Source organism: Oncorhynchus mykiss, chromosome 1 (assembly GCF_057628025.1).
Source record: "Oncorhynchus mykiss isolate SJ-2025 chromosome 1, ASM5762802v1, whole genome shotgun sequence".
Classification (NCBI taxonomy): domain Eukaryota; kingdom Metazoa; phylum Chordata; class Actinopteri; order Salmoniformes; family Salmonidae; genus Oncorhynchus; species Oncorhynchus mykiss.
The window spans coordinates 73,101,705-73,122,582 of record NC_143022.1 but is presented as its reverse complement, the minus strand read 5'-3'; the positions used below and the strand labels follow the sequence as shown (position 1 = coordinate 73,122,582).

The window sequence follows — 20,878 nt, the reverse complement described above, 5'->3', positions numbered from 1 at the left end:
AAACTATAATCTTTGATTACATTATGATCAAGCATTAATTGATATGCGGAGCTAATGTGGGTCCACTGGTTTTCAAATTGTGTACAAAATACTGGTGGTCAACAATTAAGCTGAAAGTATGACCAAATAAAGATGACAGGCATGTTAAATCAATTAGATTTTATTGCTCACCTCTCATTCATTCACACTTCCAAGTAGTCTTTCTTACATCCAAGTATGTACACAATTTTGTTTATAAGCATCATTAGGTGGCATATTTTAAATAAGTAATAGAGGAGATACCAGTCAAAACTATTTGCAACAGCAAAACATTTTTGAGGCTCAAGCTTATTTTTAACCCATTCCTAGTAACAATAATGTAAACCAAAGCTTACAAAAAAAACCACTGGAGAAATAAAGCTTGTTTCTTTTCAAGTATTAATTAAATTAACTAAGGATGGACTACAATACTTCCACAATTGTCACCGTATCATATGTAGTTACATGACATTCAACTCCTTTTTCAAATAATCTTCAAAATAAGGCTTTATAATTTAGGTGTTACAATGGCAAACATTGGCTTCAACTTTCATGTGGCAAGATAGTGGAACACAGCATAAACACAAAAGCACTCACATATGCAAAAGAACACATGGGAACAGTCATTTGTTAACAGCCATGGAATTGTGGAAAAGTCTGGTTTGTTTGAGCTCTCATGTCATGCATGACTTGGACTTTTTCTCTTCTGTTGGAGACATGGTCACTCTCCACATTCTTATTCGGTTTAGGGAAGAAATTATAATAACCATGCTTTATATTAATATTCACATTTAGAAAATAAGGCGTTTTCACTTCATGGCTCTTGCATGATCTCTGCTTCAGTGGCCTGCACTTTCTTTTCAACTAGTGTAGTTTTTGCTCCCCTGGCTAAAGCCTGCTTGATTGTACTGCTGGCCACCCTGCTGGAAGAACTGTTCAAACTGTCCTCCTTGGTTCAAATTCTGACCCCCTCGCCAACCTCCCCCCTGTCCTCTTCCCCTACCATCACCTCTTCCCCTACTATCACCTCTTCCCCTACCCCCGCGACCCCCTCTGCCACCCCTGTCCTGGTGGCGACCTCCTTCTTGATTGTGGTTGTCATGTTGGTAACCACCTCCTCCGCCTTGATGCCCTCCTGCAGGGTAACCAGGGCCCTGGAAGCCCCCTTGAAATTTTCCACCCCCGTAACCTCCTCTCCCCCCACCCCCTTGGTGGCCACCTCCTTCCTGGTTATGACCCTGGTAACCACCACCACCACCACCACCACCACCACCACCTCCTCCTCCTCCTCCTCCGTCCGACCAGCCTCCCTGCACCTTGCCCCCTCTGCCACCCCCTCCTCCACCCCTCCCGCCCCTTTCATAACCCCCTCCTCCTCGCTCGTAACCCCCTCGGCCCCCCTGAGAGTGTTGGTCGTAGCCCCCCCTGCTGCCTCCTCGTCCACCACCGCCATAGTGTCCACCTCCCTGTGGACCGTCTTGCCTCTTCTGCCAGGTGGGCATCTCTGGTGGGGGGGCCTCAATCTCAGTGGGTCGCCCACCTCTGTCTGGCACACGTCCCATTAGAACCTGCACAACAAAAATTTAAAAAATTAAAAGTTAATCAACAGAACGTGTACAAGCCAAGGGGTGTTTTCTGACAGCACAGCCAAAGTAGCCAAAATAGTTGTAAAATATTTTCTTGACATGAAGTATGAAAAAACAGAATGTGACAGCAGCTCTCAAGGTAGTATTGAGATAAACGTTAAAAGTTAGCAAGTGGAGAATTACAAATCTGCTCCCTACCTTGTTAATGGCACAAGCAGTCTTCTCCCTTATCCTGCCACTACTTGTGCGCATAATCTTGGAGAGGTCCTCTCGTGCAGCAAAGAGGTGAGCCACCGAGACTTTGCTCTTTGTGGCGAGGGTTGAACGCAAAGGCGGGTATACATTGGCCAGCTTTTCAGCATGTTTCTGTGTAACAATAGAAATTCAATTTCTACATACAGTACTCAGTTGTTTACAGTACAAATGCATTGTGATTGAAAATATGCTGTAAATGAATAACACAGACTACAACCACAACCAGTTACACTTTGAATAATTATAACAATCTTACCAGTACAGAGTTCTCACCTTAGCTTTGTCAGACCAACCAAAGGACTGAACTGTCACGTCAAGACGTTTCAACAACATCTTCCTTCGGACTTCATACTCATTCACAAGTGCTTGGTTGATTGCTTCGATTTTTTCCTGTAAAAGACAAATGTAAATTAGATTAGAAAGTTTAATAGTCACATGTACAGGGTTGCAGATGTAATTACAGGGTACAGTGAAATTCTTGGAGATTCGAGCTCCAACAATGCAGGACAAAGTGGACTGCAGTATAGTACGCTGCTTAAGAATGTAACATATATTTTGGTTTGCAGTGGGAAATTTATTCCGCTATGCACATCTTTATTGTTTTTAAGGTTATTACAAAGTGAACTGGTCCAAGTGCCTTCTTCATCAGAGGACCCCCAACATGAGTTGATGGCACTTTGGCTAGAGCTTCTTTCAGCTGAGGAAAAAAGGAGAGAATATTAATGTTGAGAGAACCAAACCTTAGCTAAAGTATAGCTGCATTCAACAAAAAGACACATACCTATCATAACATAATACTGACATAGCCTGGTGTGACATGGACTGACCTTCTTCTCAATCCCACTGAAGAACTGGAACATGGTGATGTTGGCTGGGGGTTTGGACATGCCCAGGGACACACAGATTCCCTTCAGCTCCATAAAGACAACACTGCCGCCGGCCTCCTGGGCTGCCTTCTGAGGCTTGTTGACCAGGATCATCCTGGAGGCCTCCAGCTCCGAGATCAGAAAGGCTGAGAGAGAGAGCATATCATTCAAAGGGCAATCATCATACTGTATTAATATGAATTCTATAAATGATAGGGAAACTGACAACACAGGGAGAAGGTTGACTTATGCTGTTCACATACTGATGAGCAGTAGGCAGTTTGTCTTGTTGAGCAGCCTCTGCGTGACATCTCCTGTGGTGAGGACATTGTAAGGACAGGCCAGCTCAGACAGAAGACCACTCATCTCGAGCTGGAACCCCTCTGCCTCACTGGGACCTGGGTGGGGTAGATGGAGAGTTGGTGCAATGACAACCCAGAGAAATACAATTTTATTTTATTATTCAATTCACAAGCACTGAGATGAGTTAAGAATAAAACCAACTCACAGTTGGTGGCATGGACATTCTCCTCCAGGTGACAGTAGAGCTTGAGCTCTGAGACGATCCAGGCACACACCTTGGTGAACTCTGGTGCTGCTGCTCCCCCACTCACCGCAGCCTCCAGTGCTCCATCCTCCAACAGAGGGCCTTGGTACCTGAGAAAACAAAGACAGTAACCTCATAAGACTTGCACTAAAAACCTATATTTACCAGTTAATCTAGCTAGTCATTAAAGCAGCAATCAACAGTTGAAAGAATAAAGCCCCCTCCCCACCCCTGTTTTGGTAAAAAGCTGAGGGATGGAGCTGTAAAAATGTAACCACTCAAATTCATAGAGCTATGGTGCAAGGACTGACCATCAATGATATCAACATTGATATAAAAATTATAGTTTTAACCATGCTTAGGTATTTTATTAGGATCCCCATTAGCTGTTGCAAAAGCAGCAGCTACTCTTCCTGGGGTCCACACAAAACTTAATACAAAATGACATAATACAGAACATCAATAGACAAGAACAGCTCAAGGACAGAACTACATAGTTTTTTGTTTAAAGACACACGTAGCCTACATATTAATACATACACACAAACTATCTAGGTCAAATAGGGGAGAGGCGTTGCGCCGCGAGATGTTGCTTTATCAGTTTTTTTTAAAAACAGGTTTACGGTTTATTTGAGCAATATGAGATGTAAGGAAGTTCCATGCAATAAGGGCTCTATATAATACTGTATGCTTTCTTGAATTTGTTCTGGAATTGGGGACTGTGAAAAGACCCCTGGTGGTATGTCTGGTGGGACAAGTGTGTGTGTAAGTTGACTATGCAAACAATTTGGGATTTTCAACGCATTAATGTTTCTGTTAAAAAAAGAATAAGTGATGCAGTCAGTCTCTCCTCAACTCTTAGCCAAGAGAGACTGGCATGCATAGTATTTATATCAGCCCTCTGATTACAATTAAGAGCAAAATGTGCCACTCTGTTCTGGGACAGCAGCAGCTTAACTAGGTCTTTCCTTGCAGCACTGGACCACACAACTGGACAATAATCATGATAAGACAAAACTAGAGCATGCAGAACTTGCTTTTTGGAGTGTGGTGTCAAAAAAGCAGAGCATCTCTATTACGGCCAGACCTCTTCCCATCTTTACAACCATTGAATCTATATGTTTTGACCATGATAGTTTTTAATCTAAGGCAAGGCCAAGTTATTTGGTCTCCTCAACTTGTTCAACAGCCACATGATTCATTACCAGATTCAGATGAGGTCTAGAACGTAAGGATAGATTTGAACCAAATACAGTGCTCTTGGTTTAGAGATGTTCAGGACTAGTTTATTACTGGCCACCCATTCCAAAACAGACTGCAACTCTTTGTTAAGGGTTTCAGTGACTTCATTAGCTGTGGTTGCTGATGCATATATGGTTGAATCATCAGCATACATGGACACACATGCTTTGTTTAATGCCACTGGCAGGTCATTGGTAAAAATAGAAAAGAGTAGAGGGCCTAGACAGCTGCCCTGCGGTACACCACTCTTTACATGTTTGACATTAGAGAAGCTTCTCTTAAAGAAAACCCTCAGTTATATTAGATAGCTCTGAATCCACGATATGGCAGAGGTTGAAAAGCCATAACGCATAAGTAATTTCAACAACAGGTTATGGTCAGTAATATCAAAATCTGCACTGAAATCTAACAGTACGTCTCCCACAATCTTCTTCTTATCAATTTCTTTCAACCAATCAGTCATTTGTGTCAGTGCAGTACATGTTGAGTGCCCTTCTCTATAAGCATGCTGAAAGTCTGTTGTTAATTTGTTTACAGAGAAATAGCATTATATTTGGTCAAACACCATTTTTTCCAACAGTTTGCTAAGAGCTGGCAGCAAGTTTATAGGTCTGCTGTTAGAAACAGCAAAGGCCGCTTTACCACTCTTGGGTAGTGGAATTACTTTGGCTTCCCTTTAGGCCTAACAAAGACTTTCCTCTAGGCTCAGATTAAAAATATGACAGATAAGAGTGGCTATAGAGTCAGCTACCATCCTCAGTAGCTTTCCGTCTAAGTTGTCAGTGCCAGGAGGTTTGTCCTTATTGATCAATAACAATTTTTCCACCTATCCCACACTAACTTTACAAAATTCTAACTTGCAATGCTTTTCTTTCATTATTTGTTTTGTTATGCATTAATACAATTGCTCACTGTTTGTTGTTGGCGTTTCCTGCCTAAGTTTGCCAATGAAATAATCATTACAATAATTGGCAACATCAAATGGTTTTGTGATGAATAAGCTCTCATTCAATGTAAGATGGAGTTGAATGTCTTTCTGCCCATAATTTCATTTAAAGTACTCAAAAGTTTTTTTTCCATCATTCTTTAAATCATTGATATTGGCTTCATAATACAGTTCATTCTTCTTTTTGTTGAGTTTAGCCACATCATTTCTCAATTTGCAGTAAGTAAGCCAGTCAGATGTGCAGCCAGACTTATTAGTCACTCATTTTGCCCAATCTCTTTCAACCATACAGTTTTTCAATTCCTCATCAATCCATGGAGCCTTAACAGTTCTTACAGTCAGTTTCTTAACATGTGCATGTTTATCAATAGTTGTAAGAAGCAATTTCATAAATTCATCAAGTGCAGCGTCTGAATGCTCCTCATTGAATCACATCAGACCAACAAATCATCTTTGAGGGTATTTATTATTTGTTTACATTTACTTTGTTAGAAACATTGGGAGTAAAACAAGTTATATTTGGGGTTCTGATGGGGTACGACAGTTGTAAATGCCGCATGAGCTTAGTTCAAGTTATATTCTTCAAGAATCAATGGATACATAATGAGCTTAGTTCAACTGTCATACCCCATCAGATATTATTATTAACGTATAAGTCCAAAAATGTACTTATCAAAAGGGGCTGTGCAAGCTGGGCAATTCCATGGTAACAGAATTACTCTGACTCCATTTTTTCACTTTAAAAATGTATGCCAAACAAAAAACTATTGATTTCAAAGTTCAACAAACCAAACTCTATGCACAAAGATTACTTTTAACAATTTCCCCTGAAAATTGTACAAAAGCGAATATAATGGAGGAATTGTGTAAATTAAAACTTTGGTAACAGGATAACAGTAAAAATGTCCCTCAGATTTTTATGCTACTAGGTTTATCACAAAACTCTTAAATATCTGCTCCGAATTAAGATTCAAAGATGTCTGCAGAAAGAATGGGGTGTCAGCTATGACATGGCACCTTGAGTTTGAAGAAATCTATTTTCATTAATGAACTACAGTATGTGAAGTGGATATACACCCGGTAACAGAATTACATCATGTGTCCCATAATCTGTACTACATGTAACCGATGTGAAATGGCTAGCTAGTTAGCGGTGGTGCGAGCTAATAGCGTTTCAATCGGTGACGTCACTTGCTCTGAGACCTTGAAGTAGTGGTTCCCCTTGCTCTGCAAGGGCCGCGGCTTTTGTGGAGCGATGGGTAAAGATGCTTCGTGGGTGGGGTCGGGGCAAGGGGACGGACTAAAGTTATACTGTTACATACACATAAATGTATAATTATATGAATGTCATTCTCATTTTTCACAAGTTTGACATCACAGCGTTACAGAGCAGCGCACAGTACAATAGAATACAGTTTTCCCAAACTAAATATAAGTGTTGATATTAGTTGGCATGGGTCTTTACATCAACAATTTTGTGATTTTATGTATTTCTGATACCTTTTAAGACTTTCTGGTAGATGTTTTCTAAGACCCCCTTTCCATCTGTTTAGCCTGAAAGCATAGTATTTTACTTATGACTAAATGTATCTATGCCTTCATTTCCCAAAAATATAGCGACTCTTATCTTTCATTTGACACCCAATTTTATACACTTCAATGAACTTCACATGTTGGTGCTCATGGGTCCTTTTTTATGGAAATGCCCTGTTTCAATTGACAAGTAATGGCGTCTTTTTGTAGGCACTATCTCCGTCGTGGTTTGTTGGACAAAGCCTATGGGAAAATGAATGTTTGTTTTTCTGATAAATGTTTTTTTTAAATAAGATCTGTGGTAAACTCAGGTTTATGAGATCGTATACGTTTTGTTCTATGAGATAATCTGCATCACTGCATCAACTAACGTCACTTTGTAAATTTTGAAGCACATAATAAAATAAAAATAGGTACATAAAGCACATAACTAACGTCTTCAGAATTGATAAAGGTCATGTTAAAGGACTGATATTATCTCATAGAACAAAATGTACAAGATATCCTTTGTTAATCTCAGACCTTATTTTCGGCGTTTATCCCAAAACCCCATTCTTTTCCCCTATAGGAATGGCTGAACGAAACAACCGTAGCTAATTCATTTCCGGTTTTACGACTACAAACCGGTGAGCTCTATTGAACTGATTTTTACTGTGAATAGCAACCAGTCATGAGATAAATGGGACCTCTCCAGCTTCATAACACTAAGGCGGTGCCTGTCCTCTGTTTGTGCCGGCTGAATAAACATCAAACGGTTGGCATGATAGGTAATTTCAGACTAATTAGATAGGTCACTTTTACATTAACAATATAATCTAAAGTAAGTCATAAAGCCGGTAGCTAGCTAGATGCCACAAAAATGTATGAAAGAGCCTGCAGAGTTTAGATTACTGCTCAGCTGTCTCTGGCTGTGACAGTAGTCCGATGACAGGCAGTCAACGTATCAGCTAACGTTAGCTAAATTAACCAGTTGAGCTAGCTAGTTAAAATATAATCAGATAAGCTAAATAAAGACTATTCTCATAGAAAACTTTTTAAACCTACCCCAGATCTTCCAGTGAGTCAATAATATCTGTCTCCATTTCTGTGATGAAACTTCAATTGATTAAACCGCAAGAATAATCTAATATCACTAAAGAACAACACTTCTGCTGGGTTGGCATGCTGGGTCCTAACTCAACCTCTTACCGGTGATAGGGTTGCCCGATACAATGCCTGTACCTCACGGAGTAATGCCAATGCCTCACGGAGTAAAATTTCAATTTCAAAGTATTAGAGGTGTGCTCTAATCTACGGAAGAGTGAAGAGAAACATTAAAAAAAACTGCGACATGGGGTGAAATTTTGATATTTTTTTGCATGATAGTCCTTTAAAAAAGTGGCAATATTTCGAGAATAAAGTCGAAATTAAATGTAGTTAATAAAGTGACAATATTTCGAAAGTAAACTCGACATTTAATTTCGAGAATAAGGTAGCAGTTTGGCTATATTTCAAGATTAACATTGGGGATTTGGTGAAACGCATATCTGCCTGGCTCCCTATTACTGCACCGTTGAAATGCCTGAGTAAAATTACCTAGGCAAGCCAGTTAAGAACAAATTCTTATTTACAATGACGGCCTACCCCGGCCAAACCCTCCCCTAACCTGGACGACGCTGGGCCAATTGTGCGCCGCCATATGGGACCCCGATCACAGGACCCCCTGATACAGCCCGGGATCAAACCAGGGTCTGTAAAGACGCCTCTAGTAATGCAGTGCCTTAGACCACTGTGCCACTCAGGACCTGGTGAAACAATACTTGAGAATTGGCTTTAGTTAGAGGGAAATCTTTGCTCTTTTAGCACGTAATAACCCTATTATTATGTATTCGGATTATTTTCAGAAGGAGGAACCGTGGTTACATACATAAGTGTTATTAGCAGTGGAGGCTGCCGAGCGGAGTACGGCTCATAATAATGGCCGGAACAGACCAAAAAATACCTGTTTGATACCATTCTACTTCAGACATTACCACGAACCAGTCCTCCCCAATGAAGGTGCCACCAACCTCCTGTGGAATGCAGGTGTGCGTGTGGGGGGGCGATAAAAAGTAGGGGGGGGGGGGGAACTAACACATGGCCATCAATCTAGTGATCTAATACACGCACTCACGCTAATCAATCTAATGATCTAACTCGCAAACACACACACCAAGTTTCTCCCTGGCAGTTTCAGACTATAGGAATACACTCTTCTAACGGTCATGGTGCGTTATGAGCACAAACGAAACACGTTATTGGCGCTGTCATTGAATGCGAAGAGAACTGAAGTTGAGTCCCTGACAGTCTGCCCTCCGAATTCGCAACAACGTTCTGCTGCGTAGCAGAACACCTTGCAAAAAATCTATGCATAATGGGCACTATTAACAACTTTATCCATGGTGCTTTACTAACAGAGGTTTTCCCTCTTATCACAACTATGCTTTTAACGGCTAGTAGGCTACGTGAGCACACCCAATAAAACGATTTATTTTAGGATGCTGGAGACCGGGGGTTATGCGTGTGTATGTCCCATGTCAAACTGCTCTCCAAATTCGATACTACACCTCTATTTTGCAGCCAATTATAAAACTATAGCTGCCCACTAGATTGAGTACCCTAAACTGTAGGCAAATCGTACATTTCAGTGGGAAAGTGAAAGTAAATTATAGGTTTATCCAACGCTTGAGGGGGGAATGAACAATGAAGCAGCAAGGATTTTAATCAAGTGTCTGTGGGAGGAGAGGAAACTAAAGGACCAACTCTCCACACCTGCATGCGCAAACCAGCATACCTCATCCAAATCCGTGTGGTTTCTCCTTCTGAAAATAATATGTGGCACAACCTCTTCCAGGTCCTAATAGGCCTATTTTATAATAAGATGGTTATTATGTGCTAAAGGAGAAAGCATTTCCTAAGTATAGTTTCACCAGGTCGTATAACTGCAGGCCATTTCAATGGTGGCGCGCAAAGCAACAAGAAGCCAGGGAGACATGCTGTTAACCAAATCCCATACTTTAATCTTGAAATATAACTGCGACATTATTCTCAACATTTTTACTTTATTCTCGAAAAACATTTCGAGTTTATTCTCGAAATATTGCCACTTTTAATCCAAGTTCCACCACCCTTTGCCATTTTTTTTCTTATCTTCACTTGGCCCTACAACTCTTCCGTACAAATCGAATCATTTGACATGCACTGGAGAAAAAATACAATTAATTTACAGGCATACAGAGATAGCTTTCGTCTGCAATATGTGATAGAAATCTAGCTATCAATGGGGTCTATTTAAATTTGATAAATATTTATGTTCAGTCTTTGTGAAGTCCCTGAAGTACTTATGGTCAGCTATCCAACCTATCCTCACCAGGCAATGGTAAACTGTCGTTGGTCTTGCCATTTGACCGCCACTAGGGGGTGGTGTTTGACAACATATTTCCATGTTTAGAGAAAGGTTTCATCTTTCACTTTAGATGTCAGTGGTTTCAGATATCTAAATAGAACGTGAAAGGCATTTTTCCAGATGTTACCTACCCTTTATTCTTTGAAGACTAAAGATACATATCTTCAAGATAAATTAGATATAAATGCACCTGTACCTGCTCTCTGTGGGAGACATCCTGTTGTGGACATGTCACTCCATCTTCCTTCTCTACTTCCCACTGGATCAATAAGTCATAAATAAATACTGGTACTCCATTCTCCTTAAAAATATAAAATATCTTTCTGTTTCTATGAAATAGAAATGTTGGCAATGCCCCAATGGCCTTGTGTACAAAGAGTCTGATAAACAGGATTATCTTTTTTATTTGGCGGTTTAAAGTGTAAACAGTTTACAGCTGTTTATCTTTATGGCATGGTGCTCCCCAGTGAAGATACAACAAATATATGCCTAGCGAAGACAGAATTGGCAAATCAACCCATAACACATGGTCGACAAGATGGAGCAGGACAACAGTATTGAAACACAGTATCGAGCAGATTTACACATAATAGTGAAATTTGAAAGATATGGGAAATGGGTACAAACAGCGTAAGATTCCTGTAAAACTTATTTAAATGTGTTATCGCTTATATTTTAAATATCATAACCCAAAAATAATCCATCAAGGTAGTACATTTTTGGAACACAAATATAGGCATTTTGATCAAGGTAATAAGTACACTGAACAAAAATATAAACCCAACATGCAACAATTTCAAAGATTTTACTGAGTTACAATTCAAATAAGGAAATCAGTCAATTGAAATGAATTCATTAGGCCCTAATCTATGGATTTCACATGACTGGGAATACAGATATGCATCTGTTGGTCACAAATACCTTAAAAAAAAAAAAAAGTAGGGGCGTGGATCAGAAAACCAGTCAGTATCTGGTTTCACCACCATTTGGCTCATGCAGCGCGATATCTCCTTTGCATAGAGTTGATCAGGCTGTTGATTGTGGCCTGTGGAATGTTGTCCCACTCCTCTTCAATGGCTGAGCAAAGTTGCTGGATATTGGCAGGAACTGAAATACGCTGTTGGACATGTCGATCCAGAGAATCCCAAACATGCTCAATGGATGACATGTCTGGTGAGTATGCAGGCCATGGAAAAACTGGGAGATTTTCAGCTTCCAGGAATTGTGTACAGATCCTTGCAACATGGGACCATGTATTATCATGCTGAAACATGAGGTGATGGCACGTCAATGGGCCTCAGGATCACATCACGGTATGTCTGTGCATTCAAATTGCTATCGAGAAAATGCAATTGTGTTCGTTGTCCATAGCTTATGCCTGCCGATACCATAACCCCACCGCCTACATGGGGCGTTGACATCATCAAACCGCCCATCTACGCTGTCTGCCATCTGCCCGGTACAGTTGAATCTGGGATTTAGCCATGAAGAGCACACTTCTCCAGCGTGCCAGTGGCCATCAAAGGTGAGCATTTGCGATGCTGTACTGCAGTCAGGTCAAGACCCTGGTGAGGACAAAGAGCATGCAGAGGAGCTTTCCTGAGGCGGTTTTTGGCAGTTTGTGCAGCAATTCTTTGGTTGTGCAAACCCACAGTTTCATCAGCTGTCCGGGTGGCTGGTCTCAGTTGATCCTGCAGGTGAAGAAACCAGATGTGGAGGTCCTGGGCTGGCATGGTTACACGTGGTCTGCAATTGTGAGGCCAGTTGGACGTACTCGCAAATTCTCTAAAACGATGTTGGAAGTGGCTTATGGTAGAGAAATTAATTATTGCATTCAGCATGCCAATTCCACACTCCCTCAAAACTTGAGACATCTGTGGCATTGTGTTGTGTGACAAAACTGCACATTTTACAGGGGCTTTTTATTGCCCCCAGCACAAGGTGCACCTGTGTAATAACCATGCTGTTTAATCAGCTTCTTCATATGCCACACCTGTCAGGTTGATGTATTATCTTGGCAAAGGAGAAATGCTCACTAACAGCATATAAACAAATTTGTGCACAACATTTGAGAGAAAAGCTTTTTGTGCATATGGAGAATATCTGGGATCTTCTATTTCAGCTCATGAAATATGGGACCAACACTTTACATGTTGCGTTTATATTTTTGTTCAGTATTTATTTTGGGATGTAGCCTATCACGTTACTGAGAGATTTGTCCCTTCATAAAATAATTGTGATTCTATGGGTAAATATACATTCATATTACATACATAAATCCAGAATTCAGGTTGATTAGTTGGTGCATTTTCCCCCACTAATAATACATCAGATATTGGGCCGGAGGGAGTTTTCTGGCCTCAGAATATGTATTGGCTTTACTTTTCCCTCATAAACATAAATAGACTATATGTCTACTGGGTCAGCAGGTAACAGGCTAGAGATGGTACATTTCACTGTTTCACAAATACACAAGGAGTAAAAAACATTGCCATATGATTGGTTACAGGATGCACTTCTAAAGATTTGACCGAGATAGTAGTTTACTGTGGTAGCCTTCAATAACAATTTGACAAATCTGAACTGATTAAACTAGGTGCTGAAAAATCTGTTTAATACTGTACATTATCAAAATGTGTATCAATTTGCCACTCATCAACAAATAATAAAATAACATTGGCACACAATGACAAAATAAACAATGCTACATAATTCTCTCCATAAACAATACAAATAGATAGAATGAAAATAAAATAGATGACAAACACAATCAAGTGAGATAACACACTTTTCTCAAGTAGACCAGTTCATGATAATAATGTTGATAATAGTGTCATCAATATTGTTGACAATAATCTGACTGAAAAAATATAAAGTCTTGTTGGAATGTGTCCCATTTACAACAACAAAAAGTATGTCGTGGCAGAAATGAAGTTGCCACTGCCTTAATATCCCTTATCAACATGATAACTCAACCGTTTTCAAAACAAACAATAAAGCCATTTGATGTCAAGTGTGGTAACACCTGTATGTGAGTGTGAGACAAGCAGGGACTTCAGAACCTTCAACGATCAGATTATTGGTCTTCATTAGTGTAATATTATACATGCACGTGTACTGTATGTTCTCAATACCCAACACGTAAAAGCTCCAATAGAGCTACTGTTTGTAGGATCTGGCACCAAGATCAATGAGAACTCAAGCAGACCAATGTACTCTAAAAGCAGCTCAGCCATTTAGAAAATAACCTCTGTGGCATCACAACACTTTTCTGTCTTTGATTTCAGCCAGGTATGAGGATATTGTGGGTTTAAGACCTTGCAGGAACACCACATTATCCATGAGTCGTCCAGTAGCAAAGAGAGTGATATTGCTCTGACTCACTAAGCACTGAATAATTTCCATCCCTTAACTCTTGTATATGTGGCTTTGGATATCTCTTGCTAATATACACTATCTTTTCCCCATGCCCCTCCTCCAACATGGAGTGCTCTGACCCTGAGGCCCTGTTCTTGTCTCTGTCCTACTGTGTCGAACAAAAGGTCAGACCCTATTGTCTCTACAGAGATCCATGTCTAACTCACCTGCCCATACCTAGTTCTCCCTACCCTGAAGGGGGTGGAGTCCCTGCAAACAGTCTCTCTACAGATGAAAATAAACAATCTCTTCTTACGTAACCTGCTGTATCCTTGGTGATGGAGGAACTGACCTGCTCACTCAACTGATGCCTGGCAACCACAACACAATGAGCACCTGGGCTCACATCTGGTGCCACTGTAAGCAAGTTAGTAATCAGTGCTCCACTGACTGAGGGCTTAGTGGAGATTCCATTACCTCTGCCTGAAGGCAACAGGCTTGATCCTTCAGCTGATTAAAAAAAGGTCAAAGGTCACTCAATGGCTTGTGTGGACAGTGAGACAACAACGTTGACCCTTTTCACATATTTAACGTGCATTGCTTTGAAAAATCCAGAATAGGTTGACCACTGACCAGCTTCACTAGTATCGCATGACTGTATGAAAAATCACATGCCTAAACCCATAAATATGTGTACAGTATACATAGTTCACCTTATTGTCCTGAGTGGGCACATATTACAAAGACTAGATTTCATCTTTTGAGTTCAAATCCCTTTAAAATAATAAGGCGGAAAACAATAAAGCTTTCTTGACTAACCAAAAGACACAACTATTCCTTGATTTATAAAACAAGTCTCAGTGGTTATATTGTTCTTTATCTCATGCTCACACAGCAAGTACCATTTCTTGGATTCCAGAGTAAGATACAGAACTGGCACATAAACGCTCATCAGTAGTCATGTTACAATAAACTTACCTTTAGAAACAATGTACCTGCCTCTGTTTCCCTCATCACTTTCACTTCATCTTTAACTTTCTATTGCTTTACATCTCGATCCATGTATGCATTCTCCCATCTCCAATTGCATTCTCACTTTACATCCCTCTCCGAGTCCATTATAAAACGTTCACTATGTTCTCAAAACGTTATTGCAACTTAGTCACGTGACCCAAATAACTTCATTTCATGGTATTATACATGCCCTTAATGATTTCTTCAGCGAATCAACAGTAGATATCACATATAGTGTATGTGCACCACAGACCACACACACACTGTAAATAGTAAGCATGTACATGCTCCGACATTCATACAGGCACAGGTGGACACCCGATCAGTCTGTCAAACACTGGTGAGCCCCGTTTGAGCCCCAACAAACCTAAATCACTTATAGGTAGTCCAGGATCCTTTTCCCATGACACTGATGGGGTGGAAAGGCAGGTGTGTAGAGCTGGGGAGCATTCAGGAGTGTCTGTACCCTACCAAACAAGGGCTTTTTTAGTTCCACCACCCACATCCTCTCACTCCCCTTCACTCTCTTATGGCATGTGAACTCTCATGGTGAATCCCAAACCAGCCCTTTGCCCGAACCAACCTTCTTGGTGTGAGGGAAGGTGAAAGGACCTGAGAAGAGACTGGTTTGGGATTCAGCATCACTATTCACATGTGGTTCACTGAAGACATGTCCGTCTAGGTCAGAGGAGGTACGTCCTACTCCAGGTCACCAAATGGGGGCCTCAAGCAGCCAAGTACTTCCCCCAGTAAGGACAGCTTCATGATGCGGGCTGCCGAGGACCTCCTGGGGCCCTGGGTCCGGCCCTCGGTGTCGCCATGTCAGCTGTTCTGAGGGCAAGAGGAGAGAGACATACCGTCATCACATATTTAAAGCTCACGGCAGAGGAGAGAAGACAGGAACACCCTTGCCAGTCATTCAGAAGAAGTCACAACTGTAAAGAGATGTTCAGTTTTTGTAGATTGCCTACAGTGGCAACAAATTGGCTAATAGTATGGATTACGTCCATCTCATAATGGGATCAAGCAATATTTGTGAGTTTCGTTGAGGCTCTGAGGATGGAAACCACTTGCAAATACATTAGATTGAATGTTGATCCAAATGTTCCCAAGGTAGATGACCCAATAATACCACTAGTGCCTCAGGTTGTAAAAGCAAGATTTGTCTCGATAAAATCGTCAATGCTCTGCGTTTGAGCCAAACTATATGGTCTTTATTTAGCCTTCTTAGGCTGATGAAAATCAACTTCTTGACACAAGCCACCATCAATCTGAATGCCTCTGTGGCCTCTGTGCTCCCTTGATCTAGATAATCTCCCAGTGAATGGAAGAGAAAAAGTCCCTCTTTCCCATGTTACTGAAGCCCTTGTTTCCATGGGAATGAAAATAATTGAGGCTTTAATAACAAAACGTTCTGCGGTGGTGAGGCCGTAGGTAAAAGGTGAAGGACACAGACTCTGACAACAAAGACAAAGAAAAGACCTTTCACTGTATTGTCCTGCGTCCCTGAATCTGACCTTGCCAGGTCATCCATTTTGGGCTTGTTAAGAAAACACATAACACAATGATATCCAGAATAGGTTGATAACTGTAATGCTGCTATTGGGCTATTGTTAGAAGTAAAAAAGACAAAGTGTTCAATCATGCATGAGAGAGGATCACCATTAACAAACAGAAGGTGGATAACAACCACTTGAGGGAAAAAGGAGTGATAATGGGAGTCTCAATGTGACACAGGTAAGTGCCAAAATTATTTATTTGGGCAGTTATCTGTATGTTGTGTCACAGAGCATTAAAGCATAACCATCTCCTAAAGACACAATACACACATGCACACTCACACAGCGACTCACACATTCCAACACACAGAGACGAATCAAATCAAATGTTATTTGTCACGTTTCGTAAACAGCAGGTGTAGGTAGACTAACAGTGAAGTGCTTAATTTCAGGCCCTTCCCAACAACGCAGAGAGAAAGAAAATAGACAAAAGTAAAACACGTAATAATAAAAGTAATAATAAATACACAATAAGTAATAATAACTTGGCTATATACACACGAGGTACCAGTACTGAGTCATGTGCAGGGGTACGAGCCCCGTCAATGTGAATGAGGGCGTGCTCGGCCCTCTGTTTCCTGTAGTTCACGATCAGCTCCCTTGTCTTGCTGATGCTGAGGGAGAAATTCTGTTCTAGCAACACACTGCCAGGTCTCTGACCTCCCGATAGGCTCATTGTCGATGGTGATCAGGCCTACCAGCATTGTCAGTAAACTTAATGAAAGTGTTGGAGTTGTACGTAGCCACACAGTCATAGGTGAACCTGGAGTACAGGAGGGGACTAAGCAAGTACCCTTAAGGGGCCGCTGTGGTGTTTAGAAGGTGTTTAGTCCCAGGGTCCTTAACTTAGTGATGAGCTTGGAGGGCACTGATCTGTAGTCAATGAACAGCATTCTGACAAAGGTGTTCCTTTTGTCCAGGTGGGAAAGGGCAGGTTGGAGTGCAATAGAGATTGCGTAATTTGTGGATCTGTTGAGGCAGTGTGCGAATTGGAGCGGGTCCAGGGTGTCTGAAATGATGGTGTTGATGTGAGCCATGACTAGCCATTCAAAGCATTTCATGGCTGCAGATGTGAGTGCTACGGGGTGATAGTCATTTAGACAGGTTACCTTGGCGTTCTTGGGTACAGGGACTATGGTGGTCTGTAGGTATTACATGTAGGTATTACAGACTGGGTCAGGGAGAGGTATAAAAGTTCAGTGAAGACTCTTGCCAGCTGGTCAGCGCATTCTCTGAGTATGAGTCCTAGTAATCCGAATGTTAACCTGTTTAAAGGTCTTACTCACATCGGCTACAGAGAGCGTGATCATACAGTCATCTGAAACAGCTGGTGCTCTCATGCATGGTTCAGTATTACTTGCCTTGAAGTGAGCATAGAAGGTATTTAGCTCCTCTGGTAGGCTCGCGTCACTGGGCAGCTCACGGCTGGGTTTCAGTTTGTAGTTCATGACAGTTTGCAAGCCAGTATAGTAGCATCCTGTATTGATGCTTTGCCTGTTTGATGGTTCATTGGAGGGCGTAGTGGGATTTATTTTAAGCATCCAGATTAGTGTGCCGCTCCTTGAAAGTGTCAGCTCTAGCCTTTAGCTGAGTGCGGATGTTGCCTGTAATCCATGGCTTCTGAATGGGATAGGTATGCACGGTCACTATGGGGACAACTTTGTCACACCTATTAATGAAGCCGGTGACTGATGTGGTAAACACCTTAAAGCCATCGGATGAATCCCGGAACATATTCCAGTCTGCACTAGCGAAACAGTCCTGTAGCTTAGATTCCACTTCATCGGACCACTTGTATATTGAGTGCATCACTGGTACTTCCTGTGAATTTTTGCTTGTAACCTGGAATCCTGAGGATAGAGTTCTGGTCAGATTTGCCAAATAGAGGGCGAGGGATAGCTTTGTATGCGTTTCTGTGTGTGGAGTGAAGGTGAAGTTCTTTAGCCTCTAATTACACATGTGACAGGCTGGAAGAAACTAGGTAAGACAGATTTCAGTTTTCCTGCATTAAAATCAACAGCCACAAAGCTTGCCACTTCTGGATGAGCATTTTTTATTTGCTTATGGCCCTACACAGCTCGTTGAGTGCCATCTTAGTGTCCGGATCGGTTTGTGGTTGTAAATAGACAGCTACAAAAAATATAGATGAAACTCTTGGTATGGGGTACAGCTTATCATGAGATTCGAAATCAGGGGAGCAGAACCTCGAGACTTTCTTAATGTTAGAGATCGCACACCAGCTGTTGTTAACAAAGAGACACACCTTCTCCCTTGAGCGTTCCCGACGCTTCCGTTCTGTCCTGCCGATGGATACTAGCTAGATCTATATTATCCATGTCCATGTGCACTCAAGACGCTGTGAAACATACGATATTACAGTTCTTCAGGTCCCGTTGATAGGATAGTCTCGGACGGAGCTCGTCCAGTTTGTTCTCCTATGATTGTATGTTCACCAATATAACAGAGGGTAGAAGAGGTTTATGTACTCGCTGACGTATTTTCGCCAGGGCCTGGTCCATTGTGAACAGTATGTCCTGCGACTCGTTGAAGTAGAAATATTCATCCAAATCGAGGTCAGTGATTGCTGTTCTGATGCTCATTAGCTCTTTTCGGTCATAGGAGACAATGGCGGAAACATCATGTACAAAAACAGTTAAGATCAGCCCAAAATAAAACACCCAAAATAGCAGAATTGGTCAGGAGCCTGTAAAACGTCTGCTATGCAATACAGCACCATTCTCAATATACAGAGATCCCCTGACCCATACACACACATATACACGCACACATATACAAGCACACACACACCTTAGCTGCAGTCACCTTCTCTCTGTGTGGTGTTATCCCGTTCTGTACCACCTCTGCAGGTCCGTCCGTCTGCTCCTGGGAATCCCGTCGACCCCTGGGCTGCCCCTGGGCCTCATTCTCCCAGCGGGCAAAGCCTTTGCTCTTGGAGGCCTTCCTGTGTGGTCGGTATCTCATCTTGGGAAAGGTGTGGGAGCTCCCGTCCCCAGCACCCCACGTGTGCTCTGGCCACAGAGGCTCTGTCTGTGTGGCCTGGCTGGTGGTGGCTCGTTGCAGACGCACAGAGATCCGCTGGGCCGAGCCCGTCATCAGGGTGATTGACTTATGCTCCAGGTCAGAACCGCCAGGTGTCACCGAGGGGAACTCAAACACTTCGTCCTCATCTGCAGGGAGGACAATATGACAGGAATGAAATACACTGACCAACCATCATAGTTGAAACGCTGTTGGTTACAGTATATCACTAAAGTGTTGCTGTACCTTTGCAGGTGGGCATGGTGGGGCTGCTGGGTAGAGAGCTGTGGGTCAAGCCCCCAGGTGAGACACTTCGCAGAGAGGTGGAGCGTGGCAGCTTCCTACAGGCCAGCACCAACAGCTCCCTGCACTGCTTATGGCAGTTCACCCCACAATCTGAAACAGAACATATAACAGTGTTGTCAGACCTTAGCCCTCACAGTGCATGTATAATGAAAAATCCCAAATGTCTTAAATGTGCAGTTCTCCAAATAATAGAAAACAGGCCAATACATATGTGCACAGTCCATAGAACCTACCCTTACACTTGTATCCCTGTTTGATTATTCCCCAGAGCTAAGAGAAACAAGTCCAGAGGGGCAGGAATTGGAGGGAGTGGGAAAAAGACAAAGGAATGTTAGAATTTGTAATGGTGGAAGCATATTCAGTGTAAACCATTGTGTAATAAACAGGATACAATCTCTCACAACACCCTTCCTGTAAACTCTGTGTGTATGTGTGTGTGTATGTGTGTGTGTGTGTGTGTGTGTTCATTTTTGAATAGGAGGACTTCTCTGTAGAAATTCTCCTTTATTTTCACTGATGCCTAAAACACAAAATAGAAAGATAGAGGGAACATAATTTGTGTACATATTTTGACACGCAACAATAACTTTTCTGTCACGTAAGATGTGCATCCTTTCATTGTTGACTATGTGAGTGGTGGCATTACCATGTAAATCACATTATTGTTCCGTCGACATGATTCAGTGTTGTTTTATCAACTTTAATAAACCAATGTATCCTGAAGTCATGTCAACATATTGCATCTCTGTCTCAGAAGGTCATTAATCAACTTCGTCAAGGAGTAAAGATAGACATCTTCTCTCGGCATTGAATGATTCGGTAGCTGTCTTGCACTAATTTGATGGCAGTATATTGCTGACATAAACAATCAGAAAGCATTATACTTTTCTTCCAACCAAAAGTGTGCTGTCTCTCTGAGCATAAACAGTTAGTTTATATTAGTGTGTATTACAAAGTGCACAGTATACATACGAATCCAGCACAGTGCTCGCAGAAGGTGGGCTTCAGATACGTCATCTCCGTAAAGTTGTGGATAAAGCCAGGGCCCATTTTATACTGGAGCAAGGGGTTGGCCCTCAGGAAGTAAGCCATCATCTCGTCCTTACTAATCAGACCATCCCTGTAGAAGAGGAGCGAGAAAGAGAGACATAGACAGAGAGAAAAATAAATACAGATAAGAGAATGA

At 41.7% G+C, this 20,878-nt stretch overlaps 2 protein-coding genes across 9 annotated transcripts in view; both read right to left on the bottom strand.

The window, feature by feature from the left end:
- Positions 1-139: 139 nt before the first annotated feature.
- tslig3a (tRNA splicing ligase complex subunit 3A) lies at positions 140-8,212 on the bottom strand. Its single transcript, XM_036984095.2, has 8 exons — positions 8,038-8,212; positions 3,234-3,382; positions 2,989-3,123; positions 2,687-2,871; positions 2,476-2,556; positions 2,133-2,249; positions 1,803-1,970; positions 140-1,586 (listed from the first exon to the last, which is right to left on the bottom strand). The coding sequence occupies exons 1-8, from the start codon at positions 8,073-8,075 to the stop codon at positions 879-881; spliced, it is 1,581 nt and encodes a 526-aa protein (XP_036839990.2). The 5' UTR covers positions 8,076-8,212; the 3' UTR covers positions 140-878.
- Positions 8,213-10,796: 2,584 nt separating this feature from the next.
- Positions 10,797-20,878, bottom strand: part of rasgrp3 (RAS guanyl releasing protein 3 (calcium and DAG-regulated)) — a 54,495-nt gene continuing 44,413 nt past the window's right edge. For 4 of the 8 annotated variants that reach the window (XM_021610313.3, XM_021610306.3, XM_021610323.3 and 1 more), the window contains 5 exons: positions 20,665-20,812; positions 19,926-19,962; positions 19,633-19,782; positions 19,156-19,535; positions 10,797-15,619 (listed from right to left, as the gene is read on the bottom strand). In XM_021610313.3, coding sequence (XP_021465988.1) covers positions 15,611-15,619; positions 19,156-19,535; positions 19,633-19,782; positions 19,926-19,962; positions 20,665-20,812 — 724 coding nt within the window. In that variant the 3' untranslated portion in view covers positions 10,797-15,610. The remainder of the gene's footprint in view (positions 15,620-19,155; positions 19,536-19,632; positions 19,783-19,925; positions 19,963-20,664; positions 20,813-20,878) is intronic. The other 4 variants (XM_090239280.1, XM_090239291.1, XM_090239308.1 and 1 more) reach the window with 1 other exon arrangement.

Coding starts and splice junctions, on each gene's coding strand:
- tslig3a (XM_036984095.2), bottom strand. CDS start 8,075: ATGGAGACAGATATTATTGACTCACTGGAAGATCTGGG. Junction 3,124..3,233: donor GAATGTCCATGCCACCAACT/GTGAGTTGGTTT, acceptor TACCCCACCCAG/GTCCCAGTGAGGCAGAGGGG. Junction 1,587..1,802: donor CTGCTTGTGCCATTAACAAG/GTAGGGAGCAGA, acceptor TTTGTTGTGCAG/GTTCTAATGGGACGTGTGCC.